Source organism: Odontesthes bonariensis, chromosome 3, assembly GCF_027942865.1.
Source record: "Odontesthes bonariensis isolate fOdoBon6 chromosome 3, fOdoBon6.hap1, whole genome shotgun sequence".
In the NCBI taxonomy this organism is placed as follows: domain Eukaryota; kingdom Metazoa; phylum Chordata; class Actinopteri; order Atheriniformes; family Atherinopsidae; genus Odontesthes; species Odontesthes bonariensis.
In genome coordinates, this window is record NC_134508.1 from 18,635,433 (window position 1) to 18,649,911 (window position 14,479).

Here is a 14,479-nt window from a genome sequence, read left to right on the forward strand (position 1 = left end):
GAGCACCGATAGTCAAAACACTGTTTTAACAGACATTCATAGAATGAATAGAAGATAAATATGCCTCTTTTGTTTTTTCCTGTTAATCCCACAGTGGCATGCATTCTCTGTCCCCGAGCTTCAAAACTTCCTGGTCATCTTGGGGAAAGAGGAGACGGAGCGCGTACGGGCAGTGCAGCACAAATACGATACCTACCGACAGAAACTACAGCAGGCCCTTCAAAAACACGACCCCTGACGCCTCACCTGTTACATACGTCTCCGACCCAGGGTGAGACTGACCCTTTGAGCACTGTCCAACCCCCACAAGACCCTGTGATCTATTCAGAAGCCCTAATCTGAACTTGCCTTCGGGCTCCACACCAACATGCATACACAGACAAATCACACATAGATGCTTATCCTTTTCTCAGGACTTACACAAGCCCCCTAACACGCATACATACATTTATCTGCTCCCCAAGGAGAGGATATGGACAAACTGTGTTTTCGTTGCCAAGGACACACACAGGAAGATCTGGACTGTAATTCCAACTTGAGAGCTCATTTGGGACTGATATGAATCAGTGGCATTTTTAAAGGATCCCTCATCTTCTGCTACTTCTGCTGCTGCTGCTATTGCAAGTGTTACTTATGCATGAGTCTGTCTCAGCTCATCTGTCATGCACATAGAGTTAGGACTAAAACAAAGAAGGCATGATTACTTTTTTTTTCTGCATCTAACTAGGATGGAAGGACAAGCGTACTACGCCCACCCCCTTTGGAAACAAAGAATTTGTTACGATTGGATATATTAGTTTTGTTGCTGGATATGTGGAATTGTAAGAGAAGCGCATAGGGTCAAGAAGCAGGGGGTAAAGTTTGCTTTCGTAGAGCAAGACGGGGTGGAGGCATAAGAAAAAAGAGATCCATTCTCTTGATTTTTCTCAGGGAGCATGTGCTGAGCAAAGAGAAAACCCAAAGGAGGAAGCATCGCCCTCCTCTAACACACACAAAGCTATTTTAGCACATGCTTATCTATTATTATTTGCCCACTTAAAGCTTTTATTTTTGTGAAAAGACCTGAAAAGATGAAGATGCTACCAGGAATATCTTCATTCACACCCAGTTAGAAGCCTCTCTCTCCTTTCTCCTCCATTACACGCTATTCTGACCTGTTCGCAGATGATAACTTTGACATCATTCCCCCCTTTTCCCAGCCTAAATCCCGATCCAACCGACCTTGCATGAACTCCGCCTGCAGGTGAAGCTGAGAGAGGCGGCCCACATCCCTTTACCGACACACTTCATGAACGCTGTGTTCGGGTTGTATTTGAATGTGAAAAGACTCTTACACCAAAGCTTAGAGGGACAAATCTACTGAGTGGATTGAAAACGGGCCGGAGACAATTGGAAGTTTATTGAATGGAAGGTGGCGTATGTAAAAAATAACAACCAGCTTCTGTTTTGCACTTATAGATGCAGGTCAACGAGAGGCCCACAGCTCTGGGGCTCGGCATGCATTTATGTTTTCCTTTGGTCTCTCTCTGTCTTCCACCCCCTTACATAAAATAAAGAAAAGAAACAAAAATCTATGAAATTCATGATAATGGCTATGATGTACCAATGATGTGTTTGCAATGCACATGAATTAATGTAGACACTGGAAAAAAAAAGAGTGACAAGGTTTAACTTTATTATTGTGAATATTAATATTTTTTGTATATTCCTACTGGTTGGCATGTGTGTTTGTGTGTGTGTGTGTGTGTGTGTGTGTGTGTGTGTGTGTGTGTGTGTGTGTGAGTGTGTGTGTGATCATCTAGGTCGGTGACGATAATGTGAGGAAAAGCTTTGAAATGAGTGTGTGCGTGTGTCATCAGCGCTGCCTCACAGAGTATTAAGACACGTGTTTACTCTCACATTTCAAGCGCAGACTGGCAAATTCATTTCTTCTAGTTTTTGGAAAAATAAAAATAAAAATTGGCATCCACGTCCATCATCAAAGTATTTGATCCAAAATCTCTTGCAAACTTCAACATGTCCCACTTATTCTCTTGAAATACTAATGAATGGGGGCTGATGTCCATAAATACACGCTTTTCTGTCAACCTAAACCTGCGCTTTTACCGCCCCTCCTTGAAGCGCGAGCTGTTCCTGCTGGCAGTGCCTTTTGTTTCACGTGTCCCTGTGTATCTACGTACGGTGTGTTTCGGCACACACAGGTGCCTGAGTACATGTACGGGGGCTTTTGCATGTGTGCAAATCTTTGTTTCTTGGGGCAGCGCTGTTTGTGTGCGTCGTCTTCTCAAAACGCTTGTTTGTTTCCAACGACTCCTCTGTGGGCGCGTTTCTATGTGTGTGTGTGTGTGTGTGTGTGTGTGTGTCTTATTTATTTCATGGTCCACAACCATCCATGAGATGTCACGTCAAGGATGCTGAGACTTGTTGTTGCTTTTTTTTTGGGAGGGGGGTAGAGGGCATTTATTTTGATTTATTTGAGGAAGTGTGTATAAATACATGAGTAGATCTGTACAGAATATTCAAATAAAAATAAGGGGGACATACCCTTTATTGAGATGTTCTAATTTCTTTGTGTTTTTCTGCTAAAACAGAGCTGTAATGTGAAACATCACATCAGTATAAAGTCACATTTTGGTGCTCCTGATATTATTTTTGTACAAACTAATTGTCTTTTGTTGGGAGAGGCAGTTTTGCAATACTTAGTGGGTCGTTGATATGAGCAGGATGTGGTGTTTCAGACATGACCCAAAGTAGAAAGTGCTGAGATCTTCATCTGCTCTCCTCGCCAGGAGCCAGCTTGCATTTGGCTTCAAATCACCAGCAGGTGGCGAGATATCATCTAATCTGCTAATGCCGTCTGTAAAAGCTGAACATCACCTACTTGAGCTCACCATCAAATGCACGTTGGTGTGATCTTTCAGATCTTTGTTTTTTAAGTTCTAATATGTTTGACAAAAACAAACTATTTATCAACACTCAGTTTCACAATGCATTCTCTGATATGGTCGTTTTAAGGTAGTCTCTGTGGTCAAAGGGCATTCAGAATATGGTGTTGGACCAATAAACTCACAGGTGCCAGTGCCTGTCACAGGGCTTCATACCAAATACAGCCAGAACCTCGACAAGGACCTATAGGTAGCTTTGCACCTGGTCCCGAGTCTTGCTGTAGCTGTAAATTTACTGGCTGTGATTAAACCGGCGCTTGCTCACACACTCGCACCTTGAACTCTCTTTGGAGGAAAGTGCAAGACGCACATCAGTATATAGGCATTCTCACCCTTCTCTCTCTATACGCCACCGTCTAAGAATACTGAGCGCGGCCAAAGTGGTCTTAAGGACTGGCTGCCGGCCGGCTAGCGGGCCACCTAAAACTGTGTCAGCATGCTTTATTTATGGCAGCAAATATTGACAGATCCCTCTTCTCACCTTTGAGAAAGAGCTAAGATTAGCATCACCCTCTGCCCAGCATATATCACTTTCTGAATTTAGCCTGTTCCCCTTCTCCTGCTGTCCCGGTCTTACTCCGTCTGTCCTCTGCACTGCCTTCAACTATTTCTAGCCCTGTATAGATCTCAATACCCGCTCAAGTTTCAATCCACAGTTCTCCTCATAGGGTATGCAGAGTGAATGACCAATAGCACTGTGTGAGTCTCAGGGCTGCAACTGACATATGCTCTGAATATGTATTAATGTGACAGGCGTTTTTCTTTTCTTTTTCTAAGTTAAAAGAAAAATAAGACAAAAGTGCAAATGCTTACCAAAATTTCAGAAAATTCTAAATGGGTTTAGTCAGATCGATTGATTGTCTAAAACTCACAAACAGCATGTATTCATATTTCGGGAGCTCAAACTACTGAATTATTTACACTTTTGCTAAAAACACTTGGAATCATATGTAGCTGTCACTCTCCAATAACGCATTCTTTGTCTGGTTCTTCATTTGTTTTTTTAAACTCTTTCATTTGCCAGAAAGACTCCTCCTGAGGGTTGTTAAACATCTGTGTTTTTTAAGGAAGGTCTGGTGTCCAAATAGGTGGCCCTTAAGATAATACATCGAGCATATTTGCAAAAAGAATTCAATTAGGTTCGTCCTAAATGATTTGATTTATTTACCAGTTAGACTTCTTCAAATTTTTTATTCCAAATCCTGCTCTGGCTGTTATAATGGGAAAGTTTGCAGTAAAGCCCACCGCTCCTCTGCAGAGCTCCAGTCAGACGCTAGGGGGCGCGCTTCTGTTGGCTCTCTAAGCGCCCCCCCCCCCCCCCCCCCGCCCCTCCCTCTGTTTTCCTGCTGATTCCAGGCTCATTGAAGACGCCCTTAGCAACAACACACATCGCCGTCGAATAAGATACTCCCTAGTCTGAAGAAGGATTTAATAGTGCAGCTTTACTGCACTCACTCCAGGTGAAGCTTTATGCGAAAAGGATCCTCTGTTTGTTTCTGCAGCAAACATGGGACTTTTGTACAGCTAGCTTGTTTTTTTTTTTTTTGGCTAGCCTTCCCTGAAGACGAGCGAGGCAGCCCCTAGCTGTCCCGAAGGAGGACAAATCCTGGGGGCTCGACGAGTGGTTGCATCGCTGTTTGCTAACTACCAAGTCAGCTAACCGGGACGGGAATGGTGCTCTGGATCGACTCATTGTACCGTCAGAGAAAGGCGAGGGGCAAGCGGGCCAGACCAGCAAGCAGTAATATTTGGACTCAAACTACTTTGAACAGAGGGAGCGGCTCCCGTCCGGACGGCTGTTTTTGTGGCTGCGCGAGCTAGCCGAGCTGCTAGCTGAGGAAAACGACCCCCACTGCCTGCTGTGGAGCTTTTTCAGACTGCTGGAGAGGCTAATGTTAGCCAGAGCGACCGTGAAAGCACGATTCTGTGGTTTTAATAAAAACAAGGATGAATCACTGTTAAAGCCAAGAAAATAGTTGGTTAACCCCGAGGAGAAACATAACTAGTTAGTTCGTCTTAATAACTCAAGGGTATTCGGACTTTACTTGCTCGTGAACACTTTAACTCGAAGTTTTAAATGCTGTTTGCTGACTTTGCTAGATGATTTGAACTTTTTCTTCTTTTTTTTTTCTCCGGGATTTTTTTTTTTGTTTCCCCAACTTCGGATGCTGGGGTCACAAGTTAATTACAATCATGATGATAATAAGCAGAAAACCAGAGGGCCCAATAGCAACAGGTAACCACAACAAAGTGTTGCACTCTCTATCTGTGTTTGCTGCACGTTCTGCTTTCTTTGTTTTTATTTCAAATTTTAAAATAATAATAATAATAAGAGTGTCAAGAATCTCAAGTGGGAAGTGAGAGCAGCCGCATTCGTGTCGTGGCATTAGTTTCATCCTCGTGAATCTGTCCACACAAATGGGCTTTATTCTTTGTGGCTGACACATTTCTCCATGCTTCCCGGTTTAAGTGGCACGTCGCGTCCTGTGGAAAAAGGAACGGACAGATGCGGCTAATGTCGTAGTGTCGTGGGCATTTTACAAGGTGCGGGTTGTAAACATGTTTTCTTTTGCTTTGGGAATCCATCCCAGTCACGAGAGCTCTGTATGGAAGTGTTTTCGGAGATCCGTCCAGGAAGTGCTGCGTTGTTTTCACTGGTCTGGTGTAGGAATTGATTGTGTTTTATTGACCGCTGTGTGAGCTAGTTTTTGTTTTGTATATATGTGCCCTGAGAGTGCCAGTATTTGGCTCTAGGTCGTGTTTTGAGTTGGTCGCACTTTTCTTATGACGTGTACCTGGAAATGTGAGCGGAAACGCGCCGAAGCCTCTGTTGGATTGTGTCTGTGGTGTACAGTGGGTGTACGGACTGTAAAGAGACGCTGCCCAGAATACCGAGACGAGGTGGTGGACAGAAAGCTGTGACTGGACCCCACCACAGACCCACTCGCACGTTTTATGACACATGATCCGCCGTGTGTCTGTTTGCGTGAACTTTGTTCTCTACCCTTTGCTGTGCAGAGAGAGGAGGGGGAGGGAGTCAGCCTGAGGGGAGCTGGACGCCAGCTGAGTGTATTGTTCTGTATGTTTGCTTACATAGAAGATTGGGCTCTGTCCTTCATTGTTTGTTTGTTTGTTTGTCCTCTTGGAGGTTTTGCTGGGACAACAAAGTCAGATTCTGCACAGCAGTTGCTGAGCCCCTGCCCGGTGATTAGGAGTTTGCAGTGTTGCGTATGGGGTCTGTGCTTTTTTACGTGGAGCCCTAATGCTGCTGGTTGCTGTGCTGTGCAGGTTTAGTGCGTCTGTATCCAGGCAGCAGGTCTAATCTGTCCAGGAGCATGTCTGTTGACGATCTAGCACGAGGGACGTGGGCTCTGACTCACCTGCGCTTGGTTGCAGCGCTCTCGGGGACCAGTCGGAGATGGCACGAAACATGCCAAAACTGGGGGCTTTTTTGCTAATGCGCCAGCCCAACACAATGGCTTCATAAATGGCTTAGGCTCCCAGGCTGCTCGACTTCTCAAGCTAGCCTTTGCTGTGCTGAAGTATTGTGTAATCTATATGACTGTTGAGATGCATGTCACACGCACATCATTTTAGTTACCGACTTCCTCCTACTGTCCCAAACACTCTGCTCACGTTACTGTAGGCGTTTGGCTCAGTGCCACAGAGGTGGGCATGAAACTTGGCGCTATTGAATGACAAGCCCCCACATCCCTCCATGTTGGCTCAAAGTCTGAGCACACCTGGTGTGTGCCTTAAATGACTTGGCCTGAATGGACAGATGGAAAGATGCTGTCGTCACTGAGGCATCTGTTACCCCCATTAGGCCAATAATACCACTTGCAGCGCTAGCGATCTGGGACCCTAAGCCCTATCTAAGCTGGTCAGGTCAGCGGCCTGGCCTTGGATACAATGTATAGGACACAATAGATACAATGGTGTACCTGCTAATAATGGCTGTTTCACAGTAAATGTGGGGTTATGTTGTAGTGTCAGACAACATTCATTCCCACTGGGAACAGTAGGACGGGGGCAGCCCTGCTGAGGTGAGCTGAAGGGATTTGTCGGACCGTAGCAAATCATTTGTTTTAGTGTCGAAGTAGTTATCGGTCGTGGGGGGTTGGTTGATGAGAAAATCAATGGGTCTTTGCCTGGTTTAGGCAAACGGGATTGTATCTCTCTGCGGAGGAGATTAAATTGCTTTCTGTAGACTTTACCTCTAAATGCCATCAGTAGCTTTTTTTTTTTTTATTTATCCTGGAGTGAGTCTGTGTTGCAGATTTCGGTGGGTCCCACCGTGACACACCGATTGATTTGTTCCTCCTCTGTCCCTTTAGCACGCCATGGTGACGGCCTGTACGACTCCTACATGAGGACAGACCACATCCTTAAAGAAGAAGCAGACACAAACAGTCCGTCTGGGCTGCCCCCGATGCCCAAACACACGGTGAGTGCGCACACAAACACATACGCAAGCACAAAGCCAGTTAAGCCCAGTTTCCGGTGCTGAGGCGCTCTCTGTCTCCAGACATCCTGTTCCTTCGTGAGACGTCCCATGGTCAGCCTTGTTCGTATTCATCACATTTCTACCCCTCCTCCTCCTCCTTCCCTCCCCCAGTCTTACTGGGTTGTTTGGGAGGCTCTTATCTCTGGCTTCATCTCTTATCTCCAACACACGAAGCAGTTTTATAACAGTTACCAGTAACAGTTTTAATGCCCCCCAATAAGAACGCCACAGTCACTTGTGTAACATTGACTGATGCCCTGGGGGCATATGATAATGATTGTTGTGTTGGGCAGCGCTCCATTTAATTGCAGTAAATGTACCTTACTTGGATGTATCAAAAACTTGATTTCAGGATACAGACAATGCAGATTGATCAGTATGCAGTGCGCCGGCACGTATGACCTCCACTAGCCTGATACACAGCTGCCCTTGTCTGCCCGGGCAAACAACTCGACGGAACGACCAGTTGCGGGCAGTTTTATGAGCCCCAGTAAATCAACCGATTTTCCTGATCAGTGGATCCAGTTCAGGTCATCATAAGCTTATTTGGGACTTTGCTCGCTACGGGCATGTTCAAACAAACCGCACTAATGAAAGAATTAATGGGCGCATGTAAATTAAGAAGTTGCTGCCTAATGTTCGCAGCTGTTCCGTAGGTTTTGCTCGCACCGTCCCCTTCAGCAGAAAATCCGCAAACAGCGATGTACGCAGCCGGCTCCGCGTCGGCAGAGGAAGGCGGCCGGTTTGATACATTGTAAAGATTTATTGGGCTTGAAAATGTGACCCACAAACAAAGTCGCTAATCAACATTCTCTCCCTCCTCCCCTTCTCCTGGCTCGTCTAATCCTCCATCAGTGGGCTTGCACAGAGGTTAGGCCTAGTTTTCTATTTCCAGTCCTGCCCCTCTTCCTTTGTGTCCGTCTGTCACGCTCACAGAGGTGCTGTCCTCTACTGAATGTGACTGGCAGCGAGTCGCCCCAGTTCAGCATGTTCAGCGCTCGGAGAAGTGTCTCATGCTCTATTAAAGTGATCAACTGATGTCACCCCGGTTCTATGTTAGCAGCGAGTATGAACTATTTAGATTGTAGCCGTAAATCTAGTCGCACTTCATGATCCGAAACGACTGACCGAGAGGCGGTGATGGTGTTCAGGTCTGCAACGGACACCGGTCTTGTTAGGATTGCGACCCGCCTCAAGGCTGCACATTACCCAGTTTTGCTGCGTTTAACGCAGCGTTGTGAACGCCACATGCTTTGAGTCGTGTTGTGCAACCCTGTGTGTGCTTCAGAGAAGAAGCAGTGAATGCTACGCTGTCTCTTAACAGCGAACAGATTATCTCTTCTCCATCTGTTGCTGCATACAGATTTACACGCAGTGCTCACCACCTCCAGTAATACCTGTGTTGGAGATGATCCGCTCACCACTCTTCCTGTCTGCGTTTTGATCACGTTTTTTTCCACACGTGGAAAGCTTTGATTTTTATGTCAGTGTTTGTGCGGGTGAGGGGGGGCTCAGCCAATGACATTCACCGCGTTTCAGCTCGGCAGCTTTTGCACAACAGCTGCATGGGACCCTGGGTCAGCAGAAGGGCTTGTAATAAGTTAAGACTATATAGTTACATGTATGGAAACCAGTCCTGCATTCCAGCTCTAATTTTAGGCCTCAAACCTACAACACAAACTCTCTCCCAGCCGAGTCCTCTTTCAAGGGAAGATGTCAACACCTCCTTTTTAAAGTACGATTCCTTGAGGTGCCGTCTTTGTGAACCGACACGGTTTCAGCCATAGATCGGCTTCACAGTGAAACCTCAAGTGTCACGGAGCAACGCGGAGAGAGAAAGAAAGAAAAACAGGACAACTTTCCGCTCCGCTCTGCCATGAGAAGAAGAGACGTTCATATGAAAGAGACACAGCCGGGAGGTCAGTGTACGTCTTCGGTGTAACTCTGTGTTGGAAGTTGTGACGGTCTTATGTCAGAGTGTCTTCGCGGCAGAAGGGCTTCCATAAGAGTATAATTTAACTTTAATGACCATGATTTCCCCTTGTGCTCCATAATCTTGTGGAGGGCTTTTTTTTCCGCTGGTGGGAACGAGGCGGGCGGGAGAGGCGGAGAGCGCGGAAGAATGAATTCCTGGGGTTGCCAGAAATAATCTATTCACTGGATGGATTTAAGACCTTTCTTTAAACTACTATAACCGTGCAAATCATCCCGAGTACTGGTTGATTTCTTACTTTTTGAATTTATGGGTTATGGATCTGTTCTTGAGAAAAGCAGTTTAGAAAATGACATTTATATTTTAGTCCAGACAGATGTAACGGCTTGTGCTCCGTCTTTCGGGTCATTTGTGCTCATCTCCAACTAAAGTGCGACAGTGGGCAGTCACTGTTCTTCGTCTTGACCAAATTGAAATCTTGGAGTCGCTTTCGCAGGTTGAATATCAGACTGTGCGAGTTAACGAGCTGACTTTATTGCTAAGCCAAAGATTGCTTGGTCTTTCACCTAATTGTGAACACAAGCAAGCAGGCGGGGATTTGAAACATTTCGAGTGCGTTTCGATGGGTGTCTTTCACACCTAAGCGTTTACAGTCAGGCTGGATCTGGATCCTGTCGTACTGGTTCACCCGCTGCAGGTTGAACCTCAGCTGCTTTCTCGCTGCTCTTTACTCAAGAGTAGATTGAAACTCGCATCCAACAAAACTGGCATCTGCTGCATATTCTGCCTTTGCTGCAATTATTCTCCGTTTCCTTTCCTCGCTGCCTTTGGCCACAAAGAAATGTACCAAAACACCTTCTCGTGTGTATTGTTGATGGGGATTGATGGTCCCAGAGGGGACCGAAACAAATGCTCCCTCTATTCATAAAACAGTATAAACAACATGTTTGGTTTTTTTCATATAGAATATGAATTCTCTGGATTTTATTTTTTTTTTAATGCCTTTAACGATGTGCATCTCTTTTGTATTTCATCTTTTATCACAGATTGTCAGTAACAAGGTTGTAATGAGGGATCAGGTGACTGTGCGAGGTGGCCAGCTGAAGGTCAAGTACCTGTATGAAGACTCGACTAATAACCGAAAGATCAACGCCATCACCACAGCAACCACACAGACCAGCGGGAGCGCGGGCCAGACGCCCACTAAATCTGCCCCAGTCTCCGGCCTGTCCAAGGAACACAGTGTAGACAGGTGAGAGCCAGTCCCAGTGAGAAAACTGCTGGAGTTTTAAGTTGCTGAAAATGTAGCATTTTACAGGGGTGAAGAAGATCCCAGCAGGTTCTGACCACAGCGTTGCTGCCGTGCTCTTTTGTTCACAGCACTGAATCCAGTAAGGGCTCCAGTGAATCCTCCGGCTCACACGGAGCTGGGAATGGAGGGAACAGTGGCAAGCTGTGCGGCCCGCTCACTCCTGACCAGGCTCTGAGACTGTACCGATCCCAGCTTAACCCCCTGGAGCAGACAGAGATCCACTCCTACCCAGACATCTACTTTGTGGGACCCAACGCCAAGAAGAGGCCTGCCATCGCTGGAGGCAACAACAACAGTGGTTATGATGATGAGCAGGGGGGTTACATCCACGTTCCCCACGACCACCTGGCTTACCGCTATGAGTTCCTGAAGGTCAGGCTTACAGTTTGTCATTGCACACTTTAAAGACTCGCTGTTGTCCCTGACTCCGAACTAATCACAAATGATCTTCATTCCCGCTTCAGATAATCGGAAAGGGTAGCTTTGGCCAGGTGGCTAAAGTATACGACCACAAGCTGCAGCAGCACCTCGCTCTGAAAATGGTGCGCAACGAGAAGCGCTTCCACCGGCAGGCGCAGGAGGAAATCCGCATCCTGGAGCACCTGCGCAAGCAGGATCGTAACGGCACCATGAATGTTGTGCACATGCTCGAGAACTTCACCTTCCGCAACCACATCTGTATGACCTTTGAGCTGTTGAGCATGAACTTGTATGAGCTCATCAAGCGCAACAAGTTTCAGGGCTTCAGTCTGCCGCTGGTCAGGAAGTTTGCACACTCCATCCTGCAGTGCCTGGAGGCTCTAAGTCGGCACAGAATCATCCACTGTGACCTCAAGCCAGAGAACATCCTACTCAAACAGCAGGGCCGCAGTGGCATCAAGGTAACGCATCTGGCACATTCAGGTCGTGGGAAATCGTGCGCTTTTTTTGACGGGTTTTGTAAATTTGATGTTCATTTCTACAATCTGTTCTCCCCTCGTCTCTGCCAGGTGATTGACTTCGGCTCCAGCTGCTTTGAACACCAGCGGGTTTACACCTACATCCAGTCTCGTTTTTACCGAGCTCCAGAGGTGATCCTTGGCTCCCGCTACGGCCTTCCCATCGATATGTGGAGCTTCGGCTGCATACTGGCCGAACTGTTGACCGGCTACCCCCTGTTTCCCGGCGAAGACGAGGGTGACCAGCTGGCCTGTGTCATGGAGCTGCTGGGCATGCCTCCGCAGAAGGTTCTCGAGCAGGCCAAAAGAGCAAAGAACTTCATCAACTCCAAGGGCCACCCTCGCTACTGTGTAGCAAACACCCTGCCAACCGGGGCCACTGTGCTGACGGGCTCTCGTTCACGCCGTGGCAAGGTGAGATGCCCCCCAGGTAGCAAGGAGTGGAGTGCAGCACTCAAGGGCTGTGAGGACCCAACTTTTACTGACTTCATAAAGAAGTGTTTGGACTGGGATCCCTCATCTCGACTCACCCCTAGCCAGGCCCTCAGACACCCTTGGCTGTATCGTCGGCTTCCCAAGCCCATACCTGGGACAGAGAAAAGCCAAGGGGCTACCGGGAAACGACTTCCTGAGCACCACAGCACCTCCTTTCCCTCTATCCTGGCCAAAGGCGGGGCTGGCTTAGGCACCACAGCTGCCAGCAACAAACTGAGGAGCAACATGATGGGAGATTCAGGGGAGGCCATGCCCCTTCGCACGGTCCTACCTAAACTTGTCTCATAATCGAGAGAGAGTCCTCTGATCTCCTCTCGTTCTCCACTTTCTCCTCCTGTGCACTCCTCGGGAGGAGTCAGAGTACGGGAGGAAGTGGTTTTAAAACTTTGTTTGGTTGTTCTTTTATTTGTTTTCTACTGAGAGGTGTCGACACCCCAGTTCCTGGTTTTAATATTAGCAAAGCAAGCAGATAAATCATCAAAGAAGCATTAAAGTTTTTATACAGGGGAGTGGCTGTGGAATTTCTGTATGCAGCCAGTTGATAAGGTGTGATTAGATAATGCTTTTTAAAACCTTCCTTGTGTGAGTGGACAGCTTTGTTAACGAGAAAATGTTTTTGGTTTTTTTTTTGGCCTGTGCTTGATCTCACGTGAGTGTTTTAGCAGTAAACACTCTGGAGCACACCTGTCACTTGCCTCACTTCACACTCACAAGTATTCGGCCGTTTTCATACACGTGAAACTTGAAAAGGGCTACAGAGATTACTCCCATCAGGTTGGAGTCAGCAAGAATACATATTTATTCAGCCAAAATAAGTCGATGGAGGAAGAAAGAAAAGAACCGGACTCTCGTCGTCAGGCCCTGCAATCGCTGACACAATTATTCCATACGCAACACAAATACCATTAAACTGGCTAGACCGGGTTGGATTGTTGTTTTTTTTCAGAGTGAATAATTAGGATAAGTTAACGGCGAGCCTTCACTTCCTCTTTTTTGCGTGAGGCCAGCTCACATGAGCCGATCAATATAGGGAGGGGAAAGGAGAGAGCTGCGGGTCAGTGCACATAAACGCCCGTGTGGTGATGGCCAGGAAAGTTGTTTGAAAGTTTGCATGATTGTCACGTTGCTCCCCCCTGTGATAAAGCTGCTGGGATTGTTGGTGGGCGGGTGTTAGTGGAAGAATAGTGCAAGGTGAGAAATACCTCGGGGTAATATGAAGAGCAGAATGTTTAATATGAGCCAGGATCCTTTTTTTTTTTTTTTTTTTTTTTTGTTTGTTTTTTTTCCCCCTTCAGGGGGAGACGTAGAAGGCAGGCCAGTGACAAAAGGAGGATTTCTACGGTACTGAAGAATGAAGCGTTTCTCAGGGAGACATACTTGATACATCCCTCAAAGTTACATTTACGTTCGCCCGTGCTGTGGACGAACATGCATGCAGTTCTGTCCAGCGAGAGAGCGAGAGATTGCATTTACGATTTTCTGCGGAGGGGGTATGCATGCGCCACCGTCTGACCTAGATCCATTCTCCCACATCCCCCCCCCCCCCAACTCTTTATCTCACCCATGTAGGGCAGGGAACCTCTTTTACACATAAATAATGAATTATGGTGCTGTCCAAAGCGCGCACGCACAGAGACACGCACACAGAAACACGTCAGGTGCATGTTGATATGGACCACGGCCACGCCATTCAAAGAGTTCTTTCTCTCTTGTCCCTCATTTTCTAAGTGAAACTGTCAGGGATTTCTACTTTTGCTCCATTTTTTTTTTCTTTTTTTTTTTATAGAAGTGGTTTCTATTGCTTTTCACTCCAGAATATCAAGAGGATGAAAAACGCAAAAGCAGGCGAGGAGAAAAAGTCGTGTCCTGTCATGTTGTAATAGTGGTGTGAGTTAGTAGGAGGGTGTTTGGTGTTCAGCATGAAATCACAACCTGTTATCTGACCGAGTGACTATGAGAAGAGAAACTGTACAGTAACCAAATGAAGTTGTGATAGTTTCTTTTTCTAAAAAAAAATAAAAATTGCTGTTAAGTGAAACCAGCTGCTGTGGGGTGATTTTTGTTTTGTTTTCTCTGTGAGGATCAGCCTCTCTTATCTCGACACAGTGGGGAAACGTCACCTGAGCGCAGTGTTCAGGTGATGTGGATGTGATGGATAGACGGAATGTGGCTGAGGCTAAAAAAAAAAGACTGATCAGGAAATGCTTTTAGAGATAGTGATACAATGGCCACTCCTGCAGAATACAGCGCGTGCATCCTGCGGGAACAAGTGTTTTTTTGACATTTGACACCGGCAAGCCCGTGTTATGAAACAAAATGGCCTCTCGTGTTTGTTGTATTTTTTTTTGC

At 46.5% G+C, this 14,479-nt stretch overlaps 2 protein-coding genes across 5 annotated transcripts in view; both read left to right on the forward strand.

Moving 5' to 3' along the window:
- Nucleotides 1-2,549, forward strand: part of rassf5 (Ras association domain family member 5) — a 28,241-nt gene extending 25,692 nt beyond the window's left edge. For 2 of the 4 annotated variants that reach the window (XM_075460709.1, XM_075460711.1), the window contains exon 6: nt 95-2,549. In XM_075460709.1, coding sequence (XP_075316824.1) covers nt 95-238 — 144 coding nt within the window. In that variant the 3' untranslated portion in view covers nt 239-2,549. The remainder of the gene's footprint in view (nt 1-94) is intronic. The other 2 variants (XM_075460712.1, XM_075460713.1) reach the window with 1 other exon arrangement.
- Nucleotides 2,550-4,311: 1,762 nt separating this feature from the next.
- dyrk3 (dual specificity tyrosine phosphorylation regulated kinase 3) lies at nt 4,312-14,168 on the forward strand. Its single transcript, XM_075460714.1, has 6 exons — nt 4,312-5,181; nt 7,283-7,392; nt 10,432-10,637; nt 10,766-11,069; nt 11,162-11,578; nt 11,687-14,168. Exons 1-6 carry the CDS (start codon nt 5,139-5,141, stop codon nt 12,416-12,418), a joined length of 1,812 nt encoding a protein of 603 aa, XP_075316829.1. The 5' UTR covers nt 4,312-5,138; the 3' UTR covers nt 12,419-14,168.
- The last annotated feature ends 311 nt before the right edge of the window (nt 14,169-14,479 follow it).

What these genes read in the sequence shown, in the direction of transcription:
- dyrk3 (XM_075460714.1), top strand. Translation starts at nt 5,139, where the DNA reads ATGATGATAATAAGCAGAAAACCAGAGGGCCCAATAGCAACAG. An exon ending in AGAGGGCCCAATAGCAACAG is followed by an intron (nt 5,182 to 7,282) that starts GTAACCACAACA and finishes CTGTCCCTTTAG; the next exon opens with CACGCCATGGTGACGGCCTG. An exon ending in AGGGCCGCAGTGGCATCAAG is followed by an intron (nt 11,579 to 11,686) that starts GTAACGCATCTG and finishes CGTCTCTGCCAG; the next exon opens with GTGATTGACTTCGGCTCCAG.